The sequence below is a fragment of the Triturus cristatus genome, chromosome 11, assembly GCF_964204655.1.
Source record: "Triturus cristatus chromosome 11, aTriCri1.1, whole genome shotgun sequence".
In the NCBI taxonomy this organism is placed as follows: domain Eukaryota; kingdom Metazoa; phylum Chordata; class Amphibia; order Caudata; family Salamandridae; genus Triturus; species Triturus cristatus.
The window spans coordinates 1120477706-1120490729 of NC_140594.1; the positions used below are offsets into that span (position 1 = coordinate 1120477706).

At 47.3% G+C, this 13024-nt stretch overlaps 1 protein-coding gene across 3 annotated transcripts in view; it reads left to right on the forward strand.

Annotated features, from left to right (window-relative positions):
- Window positions 1-13024, forward strand: part of RUBCN (rubicon autophagy regulator) — a 199422-nt gene that overhangs the window by 106026 nt on the left and 80372 nt on the right. The window contains exon 8 of one of the 3 annotated variants that reach the window (XM_085635661.1): window positions 575-619. The exons of the other annotated variants lie outside the window; for them this stretch is intronic. Within the exon in view, the coding sequence (XP_085491787.1) occupies window positions 575-619 (45 nt within the window). The remainder of the gene's footprint in view (window positions 1-574; window positions 620-13024) is intronic. 3 annotated transcript variants of the gene reach the window in all.

A 13024-nucleotide genomic window follows, 5' to 3' on the forward strand; every position in this document is an offset into this window, starting at 1 on the left:
TTGTATCTCTGGCGGTCCTTTCGGAAGCTATGTCCAGGGATTCTCCTCAAAAACACTAACCCAGCCGAATGTGTTAGTAGGGTCGGACACCTTTGCACCATCTTGCTTAAATTATTGCCTTGTATTACAGATTTTCTTTGGTTTGCATGAAACAAAACAGTTCTGGTTTAGGCATATGATTTTGTGTGAACCTAGCCCTAAGCGGTAGCAGAGGACTTTGCAGAGAACATTTTATCCACAGAAGGGTGGTCTCGAATATGAGATACTGTATAGTGCCGTATTTGTGAAATGGTTTGCACCATGCAATTATGAATATACCAGACAGCCCACAGTAAGAACCACAAACACTCCCTCTATGCTCCGCGCTTGGTAGAGTGATCTTTTGTGAAAGATTAAGGTGATGCTGCATGCTTGTTTTTTTTTGCTATTGGCATACCTTCCCCTTCTGGTTCCGTGTTTGTTCTCTGACAGAAAAAAGGAAGTTCTCTTGTGATTTTTCTTGTCTAACATCTTCCTCTCTCTCTCACTAACTTGCTGTTTTCCCAACTCTTTCCTCCTTTACTGCTGCACATAGGTGGGGGCAGGAATATCAACGTCATATTAGAAGAGCCGGTAGCAGGTTTGGCTATAACTCACCCTCTCCTTTCTCCTTCCTTCACTTCTTTCAGTGTAAAGAGCTGGTGTCAGAAATTAAGCATGACAAACATTCTTATCTAATTTAGATGTTCAAAACACTGAGTAAACACACAGCTCGACATTAGAGTACTAGCTAATTAATTATTAAGAGGATAAAATGAATATAGTTGTTTCTGTGGATTTTTAAATATTTAGTGAGAAAACGCATCTGTTTGTTTTGTACACTGCTAATCGTATCACCTTGAATTTGTTTGAAGTGTGCTTCATTGACACTAAGTGCCTTGTTATTGAGAGAAGCCAATCTTTTATTTTTTTATTTTTTATTCCTTAAGTGAACTACAAATAACACTCAACAGTTTGAAGGAGACACATTTCAATTTGCAACGTTCTCCACACACTTAACCCTACACCCAAAACCCTTAACCCTATATTATTAACCCTGTTGCCTTACCTTAACTCTGCAGCCTATATGCTTCAGCTTATACCCATAAGCCTATACCCTTATCCCTAACTTTTAACTCCTGTTGTATTAAGCCTAAACCTTTGAACCTTATTTCCTAAACCCATACCTCATACTTCAAACCCTTAAAGCTCAACCACAAACACTATTCCCCAAACCTTTAACCCTATTCCCCAAATACTTAACCTCTAGCCTCTACTCTGTTCCCTGAACCCCTGTGCCTTTAACACATATGCCCCAATACCTTACTTCTGTACCTCAAACTCTTCAACCTTTACTTTTAACCATCTGTCCTTAAACCTAACCCATCTTGGTAACCCCTACTCTTTAACACCTTAATACCTAATCACTCTGCCTCCAGTCTTTAACCATATACCTCAGAGCCTTAGATCCTAAACTTTATACCCTTATCACGTAATCCCTATCTGTAGGAAATGTGATTACGGGTTGAGGTTGGTGAACCCTACTTAAGCAGCAACCACAATCTTTGCCAGTGTGAGACACAAGCAAACCCCTAATTAACCTGTGCTCAACCCTCTGGTAGCTTGGCCCAAAAGCAGTAAGGCTTAACTTCAAGGCAATGTTTAAAGTATGTATGCAGCACTCCAAACAGTAATAACGTGAGGACACCATGCAAGAAAAATCCCACACCAATGTACAAAAATAGAGGAAAATAAAAAAAATATTTGAGACTAAAACGACTCCGAGTACCAGAGATGTGCACTTTTAAAGTTTTAAGTAAAAATAATGCCTAGAAGCACAAAGCACCAACTTTGGTTATCTGGTCGAGCCGGACTGCAACAAAGTCACAAGTTCAGGCTAACCTCGATGGAGCGCATGCCGCATACAGGGACCAAGTTAGGCCCTAGGAACAAAATACTTTAAATCCTGGTTGTAATGTGTTGTGAGGCTCTGCATTGAGGATGCATTGCACAGCGACGGTTCAGAGGAAAGGGCGGGGCTGCAGTGTGAAGACCTGCGTCGTCGTCGAGGAGGGGCATGCGATTCATATGCCTGTCTCAGGGATGCGTTGCACAGCTGCAGTTCTGAAACGGAGCTGCGATGAGAAGCCGAGCTGCATAGGTGCTTGTAATTTAAGTCCTGCCTGATCTGGCCCCAGTTTGTCTGGGGTCACAGAAGACTAGTGTCAAGCACTTTGTAAGTGTGCTCAGGCAGAGCCATTGTGATGTGCAAGTGTGGTAGGGGACAGCTCCACCCCCTCATCAAGCAAGTGATGGCCCATCCTGCCAACACCTATTCCCCCGTCCGCCCCCCTGACCCCCCGTCTTACGGTCTGGGAGCAATACACAAAGACCAGCTGCACCTAGTCAAGTGACCCAGCATACTGTAGGTTCCAACTAGGACAAGAAAATGCCAACTTTTTAAAAGTGGAATTTTCAGAATTGTGTCTTAAAATCCAACTTTTCAATTAAAGAGAGTTTTATATTGCACTTCTTTAGGCACCAAACTCAACATTCTACCTGATCCCATTCGAAAGTTATCACTTATTTAATGTAATAAGGTATCCCAAAGATATCCTACGGGAGAGGTACGCCTTGCTGTAGTGAAAAACAAACTACCAGGACATGTAAAACTTGAAAGTACATGTCCAACTTTTCAAACACATTGCACCCTGCCCTATGCGCTGTTTAGGGCCTACCCTAGGTGTGACTTATGTTAATAAAAAAAAAAGGCTTAGGCATGGCAAATAAGTTTAATTTGCCAGGTCGAAATGGCAGTTTAAAACTGCACTCACAGGCTGCAATGGCAGGCCTGAGACCCTTTTAAAAAGGCTACTTAGGTGGGTGGCACAGTCATCGCTGTAGACCCACTAGTAGTATTTAATTTACAGACCCCGGGTACATGTAGTAGCACTTTACAGGGGACTTGCAAGTAAATTAAATGGGCCGATTTGGTGTAAGCCAATGTTTCTGTGTTTAATGGAAAGAGCAAAAGCACTTTAGCACTGGTTAGCAGTGGTACAGTGTGCAGAGTCCTAAAGCCAGCAAAAACAAAGTCCACAAAAACAGGAAGATAGAAGGTAAAATGTTGGGGGGAAAACCGCGCCATGGATGACCAGTTAAACACTATCCGCCTTCAATTAACCCAAAAAACATGATTTTTACCCGCATTCACATTGTCCTAACTTATAATGGCAACAAACGCTTAGGGAAGTGTTTCTTTTCCACAGCATCTATTTTTAAAGCTGGTAATTGAGAAAAGTTATGTGTAGAAGTGTTGCTTTCGAAGTTTTAGCCAATATCATGAATGTATTTCTGTTGTCATCTCTGTAAACAACATGATGATAGAACTGTCTTGGATTATCGCTTTAAGTGAGTTTACGGTGAGTCTTGAAACCCTGCGACCTTCTATTTTGTCTCCCTCTTAGTTTATGCTTCTTTGGTGAAGAGGGGAATGATTAGAGTCTCCACTTTGCGGCATAGAGGTGCTAAAATATGCATATACTTAGCATCCAAAGGCTAACCTGACCCCTCAACTGCTCGACTATTGTTCACTACGCAGAAACTGTTCAATCACCTTTAGTCCGACTCTTCACTTAATCGAACCTGCATTCTCTTGTCACTAATATCATTACCTCTCAGTTCGCACCATATTCCTTGGCCTTCTAAATTTGATATTGGCAAACTCTCTAGCTAATGCCGATGGTAGGAGGGGTGAAAACACTTCCCTCTTTCCCCTCTTAATACTGTGGACACTTGAATGAATGAAACTTTATTGTTCAATTAATTAAAATTGTTACAATATTCTATCAATGAACAAAGGCATGTTTAAAATCTCACACAATTTAGATAAGAGTGAAAAAACGTTTAAAACGATTAAAATAGTGAAAGGACTATTGCTAGAACTGTTGTCCTATCTAGCAGTAAAGTGCAGTGCGTGGGACTTTGAGGAAAAGTTTTATCATAGTCTCTCTTGCTTGATGGCCGACTGATTGCATTTATGTCTCCGATTTCAGTTTGCGTCTATGAATTTCCATAGTCGGGCCACAGTTTGAGTTGTTTTAGCGGAGAAGCACAGATCTGAAACTTCTCTGCAACTTTGAAGGTTATGCAACCTACAGATGGGGAGAACCAAGCGCTGCCGCTCGTTGACTAACTTTGTGCAGCAGCACAACCGATGGAGCCAAAATTATCGGTGGTAGTTGCAGAGTCGGTAGGCCACTGAGTTGTCCTGCTGGGCCCAAGTTGAATTAAAGTCCGTGATGGGCAGAGCGAGAATTCTCATATAGGTGATTCTTCCCTGAGCCAGGACTGTCAAGGCTTGCTCAAGATAGGGCTGCGTTTTCCCATAATGTATGAGGAGTCCAGTGAGGAAAGGTTGAATTGATGATGCAAGCTTTCCAGGTCCCTTTCAAAAGATATTCTCATGGTCGGAGTATTCACTGTTTTTCTCCAGGCTATTACTGTGATGTCAGGGTTGTGCAGATTTTGGACATCAATATCCAGTGATCTAGTGGCTGCTGCCAAATACGCCTGCCATGGAGTACCCTCCTCTTCGAAGAACGTTTTAATTTGCCTTTTTAATGACCATTCTGGGGCTCGCGTAGGTCTGATGTAGTATTTTATTAGATCACCTGAGCAAGTGATGTCCGGACGGGTGAAACCCAGCTCCAGCCTTACTCTTGCTCTTCTGGCATGTCTAGGGACAGCTAGGACCTTTTTATAAGCTAAAATGTGAAGGTTCACGAGGAACTTATTAAAGGCACCGTGAAAAACTAAATGGCCATAATTAAGAGAGGGCACTAATTTTGCCTTAAGAACTTTCAGAATGGGTTCAGCAGTTGGACTGTGAAGTCGCTGGTTAAGGCTTTTTAAGGAAAAAATTATGCCAGCCGCTTTCCTCCTCAGATGTTTCAGGTGGGCTGAAGATTTTGCCCCTTCCGATAGCCAGAAGCCCAAATAGTTGTAGCTTGTACTTGTTTTGAATTGCAGGGCGCCAAGTCACCAGTTTGTGGTCTTCTTTCGTGGGTACTTCCAGAAAATAAGTATCCTGGTCTTCTCCTGATTCACCAGAAGTTTGTTCTGTTGATTAAATCCATGCAAAGCTTTTAGGGCCTTCTGTAAGCCGGTTCTCGTGTGGTCCGTTATTACAATGTTGTCCGCATACTGGAGTATTTGAAGCCGCATGTTCCCCAGTCTAGGAGGCAATAGACTTGCCCCCTCCAGCGCTTTCCCCAGGTCAGCGGTGTACAGATTAAAAAGTATAGAGGCTTGTACGCACCCTTGTTTTAGACCGTTATTAGTTGGTACCTTGGCGGTGACTGATGCTTGACTGATTTTAATCCCCTGATATAGAGAGATTATGGCCTTTAACAGCGGTTGGGGAATTACCCAAGAATGCAGTTTTTCCCACAGCTTCCCTCGATCCCGATCAAAAGCTGCGCTATAGTCCACAAAACAGCAGAAAAGTGGTAACTGTGATTTTTGCAGCGTGAATCTTTCTGGATTCACTATGCTGTGCATTATTCCGCGATCTTGTGGTTGGGTCCGGATTCGTAGTCTTTTCTTTGTTTTTTTTTTGTTTTTTTTGTAGCCCAGGTGGGCGTCGACGTCCACCATTTGGTGCACCTCCCGTGACGTCGTCGTGCTTCCTGCGGAAGTCCCACCTTTGGGGCGCCATCTTCAGATTCTTTTTTCCGCCGTTGGGTCTGGATCGTCATCGGGAAGCTCCAGAAATTCACTCGGAGGAAGAAGGAAGAAAAGCGAGTTTCATCGATAGAATCAAGAGAAGACATCAGGAATAGAACAGATTTCATCAGGAGCGCGAAGAAAGAGGACCAGCGAACCTTTTTTCTTCGACAGCCTTGGAGAATGCACGCTCAGAGACCCTGAGCGAAATGGACAAGACGCCATTCAAGTTCTGCCCAAACTGCCACCACAAGTTCGCGCAGAAAGACCAGCATCCGGTCTGCAACCTCTGCCTACCGGTGGATCACCGGAGTATCGACTGCAACGCCTGCTCAGCCTTCGCGCCGAAGACACTCAGAGTGAGAGAGAGGCAGAGAAGAGCCAACGCCAACATGGATGGCAAAGGGAAACCCCCGACACTCTACGAGCTGGGCCTCGACACGGACGACGAGGACAACGTCGCCGAGACAGCCGAAAACTTCACGGTCGTAGAGACCGTCAAGAAAAAAGAAGACGAGGTAAGAGAATCGTCGAGCGCAAATCAAAAGACACCTCGAAAACACGAGGGTGACTCGAGAAAAACTGAGTCAAGGTCCACGAAGGGAGCCCCGGCGCCGAAAACTTCGACGTCCAAAGGGGGAACTTCGGACAAAAGGCCCAGCGGATCCTTACAAAAGGACTCCCTGGGGCAGAAAGACGCCGAAAGGCAAGGGTCGTCGAAATCGTCCCATGAAACTGGCCGATCGACGCAGAAAGAACGTTCGACGTCGACGCAAGTTTCATCGAAGAGACCCGCGGTCGACGCCGAAAGCATCTCCGAAATGGAGAAAAAGAAGAGGCGGCTCGAGGCCGAAATGGAGAACATCCTTCAAAGGAAGAAGGAGTTCGACGCCAGGATGAAGGAATTCAAGATTCCAACGGTTTCATCGGCGGACGTCGTCGAGGTCGAAGGCGAGTTCGACGCCGAAGGGCTGACAAGGGATCTCGAGGAAGAAGAGGAGCCCTATTATGAGGAAGAAGCCGAGGAAGAAGACCAACAGTCGTTCTACGAATCGGCGGCATCTACCAGCAACGACGTCGAATGGCACGATCTCGACACCGAAAACCCGGAGGAGGCCGTGGACACGTACCCCTCGAGGCCTTCGCCACCCGACGACATCGGGGTATACAATATGGTGGTGAAGAGCGCAGCAATGGCCTTCGGCGTCAAACTCGACGAGGAGAGGCCGAAAGCCGATTTTCTCGTCGAAACACTGCTCCCCATCCAGACTAGGAGTCAGTTCCTCCCCATGCTACAAAGCGTGATGAACCAGGGGAGAGAAGCCTTCAAGGAGCCTGCCACCTGCCGGTCGATCACGCCCAGGACAGAGAAGAAATATAAGCACTCCTCCCTGGACCCACCTTACATCAAGGGTAGCGTCACCGCAGACTCCATCATAGCCTCCACGGCCAGGAGAAGGGCCAACGTTCCAGCAACTTCGGGGCCACCTCCGGATAAGGAGAGCAGGAGGATCGACCTCACAGGCAGAAAGGTCGAGAGGAACGCCGCAATGCACTGGCGCATGGCGAATTCGAATGCACTCCTCAATAGACACCAATACCAACACTGGGATGAGATGGGGGAGCTAGTAAAGCACCTCCCCGAAGAATACCGCCAGAGAGCCTCTCACCTGGTGGATGAAGGCAAGAACATCGCCAACTCCTGTATAAAGACGGCGTTGGATGGGGCAGAGACTTCAGCAAGACTCATGGCCATAGGGGTCACAGAGAGGAGGCATGCATGGCTAAGAATCTCGGGATTCAAACCGGAAGTGCAGAACAACATCCTTGGCACCCCCTTCAACGGAGAGACACTGTTCGGAGCAACGGTGGACGAAAAGCTCACCCAGCTCAAGAAGGAAAACGAGACAGCGAGGTCCATGGGGGCCCTACAGCTGAGGGGAATGAGACGAGGAAATCCCTCGAGGAGACCCTACGGTAGGGGTGGAAGCCAACAGGGGACGTCGCACCAGGCGTTCCAGCAAGGTCAGCAGGGCGAAGGTCACGGACAAAGTCAGCAGAAGCAAAACTGGCAATATCAACCTCGGGGCCAGTCCTTTCGCGGGAGAGGGAACGGACGTGGCCAAAGGAGGAGAGGGGGCGATCAGCCCTCCTCGAAGTGACTCAGCACGCAAGAAGACGCCTACCCTCGTAAGGTCCCCAAGGGTGAGGCGCAAAAAAGTGTCATCAGGGGGAAGAGAAGATTCTTCAAGAGCCTACGAGCATACGTCACCAGTAGGCGGAAGGCTGAGGTTCTACCTTCAGGAGTGGCGGCGTATAACCACAGACAAGTGGATACGGAACATCGTGCAGTACGGATACTGCGTAGACTTGGAGAAAAGACCTCCAAACAGGAAGCCGAAGGGAAGGCAGAGATCGGCCCAAGAACTGGCAATACTCAGAGAAGAAACGCGGAAACTCCTACAAAAGGGAGCCATAGAGACGGTGCCGTTCAGGGAACGCAACAAAGGGGTCTACTCAAACTACTTCGTGGTGCCGAAGGTAGACGGAGACCTCAGACCCATACTGGACCTCCGTTACCTAAACAAGTTCATCAGAACGCAAAGGTTCAAAATGACTTCACTGCAGGAGGTACTGCCACAGATAAGAGAAGGGGACTTCATGGTCACCATGGACCTCAAGGATGCCTACCTTCACATCCCAATAAACAGAAGGCACAAGGGCCTTCTAAGATTCAACATCGAACAGGAACACTACCAGTTCACAACCCTGGCCTTCGGATTAAAATCTGCGCCAAGGGTCTTTACGAAATGTCTGTCGGCGGTAGCGGCACACCTACGAAAGCAGGGAATACACGTATACCCCTACTTGGACGACTGGCTGGTCAAGGCAAACTCACGCGAGAAGTGCGAGAGGCACGCAAAACGCGTAACAGACACCCTCACAAATCTGGGATTTTCCATCCACTGGGGAAAATCATCGCTGGAACCGGAACAGGTAAAGATTTTCCTGGGGGCAAAGATCAACTCCCTCAACAGTACAGTAGTGCCCAGCGACAGGAGGACAGATGCTCTACTGAAGGAGACGCAGCTCTACCAGAAGGGGCGAGCTCTGACAGTGAGGGCGGTGAGCAAGATGATGGGGATGATGGCGTCCTGTATCCAGCTGGTGCCGAATGTACGCCTGCACATGAGACCATTCCAGGAATGGCTGCAACAGCAATGGTCACAAGCAAACGGAAGTTGGGAGGATCTAGTGGTTGTTACGCACGCAGTGCAGGAGGAGATAACTTGGTGGAACAGAGACAACATAACAACGGGGAGAAGCCTGACACCACCAAGCCCAACAATGACCATTACCACGGACGCATCGCAGAAGGGATGGGGAGCGCACATGGACAACCTCAGAGTGAGGGGTCTATGGGCCCCAGCAGACGCAGTCCGCCACATCAACTACCTCGAGTTGAAAACGATACTGTTAGCCCTGAAGGCATTCCAGAGACACCTGTTCGGCCAGAGGGTGTTGGTACAGACAGACAACACCACGGCGATGTTCTACATCAACAAACAAGGGGGGACACAGTCGTTTCCCCTCTCATCCCTAGCTCAGGAGATTTGGAGATGGGCCATACCTCTCAAAATAGATCTACTGGCAATTCACCTACCAGGGAAGGACAATGTGGAGGCAGACTGGCTAAGCAGACAGACCTCAGCATCACACGAGTGGGAGCTCAATGGCCAGGAAACGGAGAAAATCTTCCAGAGATGGGGGACTCCCACAATAGACCTATTTGCAACACGCCACAATGCAAAATGCCGAAGCTTCGCGTCCAGGCAACCAGATCAGCAATCCAAGGGAAATGCCCTATGGATAAGCTGGTGGAGGACATTTGCCTACGCCTTTCCACCGATACCCCTGTTGCACAGAGTGCTCGACAAGTGCAGAACCAGCAACATGACTCTGATCCTGGTGGCTCCACAGTGGGCGAGGCAGACATGGTTCTCACAGATTCAAGAAATGGCGCAAGGCAAACCGTACAGGTTCGAGAGGAGAAAAGACCTGCTCTCAATGCAAAACGGGGAGGTCCTGCACCCAGAGCCAGAGACACTCAACCTAGCAGCATGGCTCCTGAAGACCTAGAGTTCGCACACCTAAGGTTACCTCAGAGCACTATGCGAGTGCTACGGGAGGCAAGGAAACCTACTACAAGAAAGTGCTACAGCGCAAAGTGGAAGAGATTCACGGTGTGGTGCAGGAAAAAGGGCCTGCAAAACAGAATGACAAGAGACTCAACTGTGCTGAGGTACCTCACACACCTTCTAAAGAGTAACCTCTGCTCGAGCTCCCTAAGGGTACACCTAGCAGCGATCGTTGCCTACACCAGAGGTGAGAAGGGTGGAAGCTTCTTCACCTCGCAGGTGGTGAAGAGATTCATGGAGGGAGCCAAAAGAATGGCACCCCCGAAAAGGTTGCCGCCGCCGGCATGGAATTTAAACGTGGTTCTGACGGAGCTCATGAAGGCGCCGTTTGAACCCATTCACAAGGCCACTCTACAAATGTTGACGATGAAAACTGCCTTTCTAGTGGCCATAACCTCACTACGCAGGGTGAGCGAGCTTCAAGCACTAACGCTGCAGGAGCCCTACATTCAAATTCACAAAGACAGGGTAGTCCTGAGGACGGACCCACACTTCATGCCCAAGGTAGTGTCGGCGTTCCACATGAATCAGAGTATCCAGATATAAGAGTTTCTTCCAAAACCCGACTACAAACGCAGAAAAGGCCCTGCACACCCTCGATGCCAGAAGAGCGGTGATGCACTACATTGAAAGAACCAAGGAACTCAGGAAGTCGAAGCAGCTGTTTGTGTCCTTTGCTACTAGCTTCATGGGTAGACCAGTCACCAAGGGCACCATCGCTAGGTGGATTGCCCTCACTATTCAATTCTGTCACAAACAGGCTGGACAGGAGCTAACGGAGGGGCCCCAAGCTCACTCCACAAGGAAGAAGGGGGCCACAGTTGCCTTCCTGGCAAACACGCCCATCCAAGACATTTGTCTCGCAGCAACTTGGGCATCTGTGCACACGTTCACAAAGCACTACTGCGTGGACATTCAAATGAATAAGGAAGCACAGGTCGGACAGAAGGTGCTACAACACATTTTCAACGACCAGCGATCATCTTCCACCCAGCCACCACAAAAGTAGGAAAACCGCTACAAAATCTATGCACAGCATAGTGAATCCAGAAAGATTCACGCTGCAAAACGAAAAGTTTCTTACCTGTCGGTGTAGTTTTGCAGCTTGAAGATCTTTCTGGATTCACTAGCGAACCCACCCACCTCCGCCAGGAAGATGAGGCTGGAGGAAGAGGGGGTGAAATGGATAGGATCAAAGAAGTGGAAACGTACAGAAATATGGACAAAAGGATTAATCAATCGCCTAGGGTTAAAAAAAAAAAAAAAAAAAAGGGAAAAAAGAACCCGAAGATGGCGCCCCAAAGGTGGGACTTCCGCAGGAAGCACGACGACGTCACGGGAGGTGCACCAAATGGTGGACGTCGAAGCCCACCTGGGCTACAAAAAAAAACAAAAAAAAACAAAGAAAAGACTACGAATCCGGACCCAACCACAAGATCGCGGAATAATGCACAGCATAGTGAATCCAGAAAGATCTTCAAGCTGCAAAACTACACCGACAGGTAAGAAACTTTTCGATCTGGGTCACACTGTTAGACAGATGGCCCAGTACTAAGATGTTATCTGTGGTAGAGCTTTGGGCCCTAAATCCGGTTTGAAAAAGGGGAAGAATGTTATTGTCTGTTGCCCAGGCTTCCAGTTCTTTCAAAAGTATTCTGGCATATGCTTTTGCTTCAACATCTAATAAAGCGATAAGCCGGTAATTTTCGGGTTTTGTGATGTCCCCTTTTTTATAAATTGGGAAAAGTATTGAGCCTTTCCACGACAATGGAACAGTGAAAGTGGCAAAGTTATGCTTATAAAGTGGTGTTAACTGTTCTGCCCAGAATCCCTGCAAAGCTTTGAACACTGATGTGGGAACTCCATTGGGTCCTGGAGTGCCTTCTGACCTCATTTTTTAATCAGGGTAGTTACCTCGGCTACTGTGATGTTAGTGGTTTTGACGACTTTATCTTTTATTGGAGATTGTTGATGGGAATAGGATTGAATGGTATTCTGAGGGGTGAGTACAGCTGAGTTGCATGTTTAACCCACTCCAGGGCTGCCAATCCGTTTTCTTTTGTCTGACCGGTGTAAGTGTATTGCTTAATATGTCTCCAAAGTTGAATATGTCCCCTTTCTTTTAGGCAGGTAACATTTTTCACCCATTCTGCCTCGAGTTTCTTGGAATATATTTCCCAGACTGTCTTCCTGTGTGCTGCACGGAGAGCTGTTATTTCCTGAGTTTGGGGGTTATTGATGCCTTTCCTTCTTGCCTTCAAGGCCTTTAAAAGACTGCGTTTTGTGTGAATTAGGTCTCTTGATTTAATACATTGCGGGGGTCCCTGAGAGTGGGTATCCTGCACTTGAGTGCCTCCAGTTCGCACCCCTAGGGCTGATTTGAATTCTGCTTGGAGTTCTTCCCAGTGTTCCTGGGGGAGACTGTGCTCATGACTATGGAATTCGATTCTTTGTAAGTTACCCACTCCAGGAGTTTGGGGCCAAGATTAATAGTCCATTTTATTCTGCTCAGGACTTAGTAGCATTCTTCGCCGGTTGAAACCCCCAGTGTTTCCAATTGCGTTGCAGATTCCCCTTTCAGCTGCAGGGTTATCCTCAGTGGCCTATGATCACTCTCGTCCCTGTTGTCCACTTCAAAGTTGTTAAAGTATGGTACTAGGTGACCCGAAATAAAGATATAGTCTATTGTAGACTTATCCCTGAAGGTGGGGAGAGGGAGCCAGAGAGGATCCGCAGCTGTTTTGATGGTGTGAGCAGAGACCAGACTATGATTAAGAAAAAACTGCTGCAATGAGGCACCATCAATGCGCTGTAGAATATGCACTTTCGACTTCCCTAACTCCTGAGTATTCAGGTCACCAGCGAGAACAGGAAAGTGTGAAACATATTTATTTATGAGCTGGTCCATTTTAGTTTTCAGTATTTTTAGTATGTGTTTTTCTTGCTGGGAGGCTGGATTTACATAGCCGTTAATTACAAGGAGACGGATTGGGTTTTTGTTAATATTCAGTCCACTAACTAGTGCCACTTGCATGTCTGGGATGTCGGTTGCAATGGAAGGTGTCTCTAGTCTGCGTGCT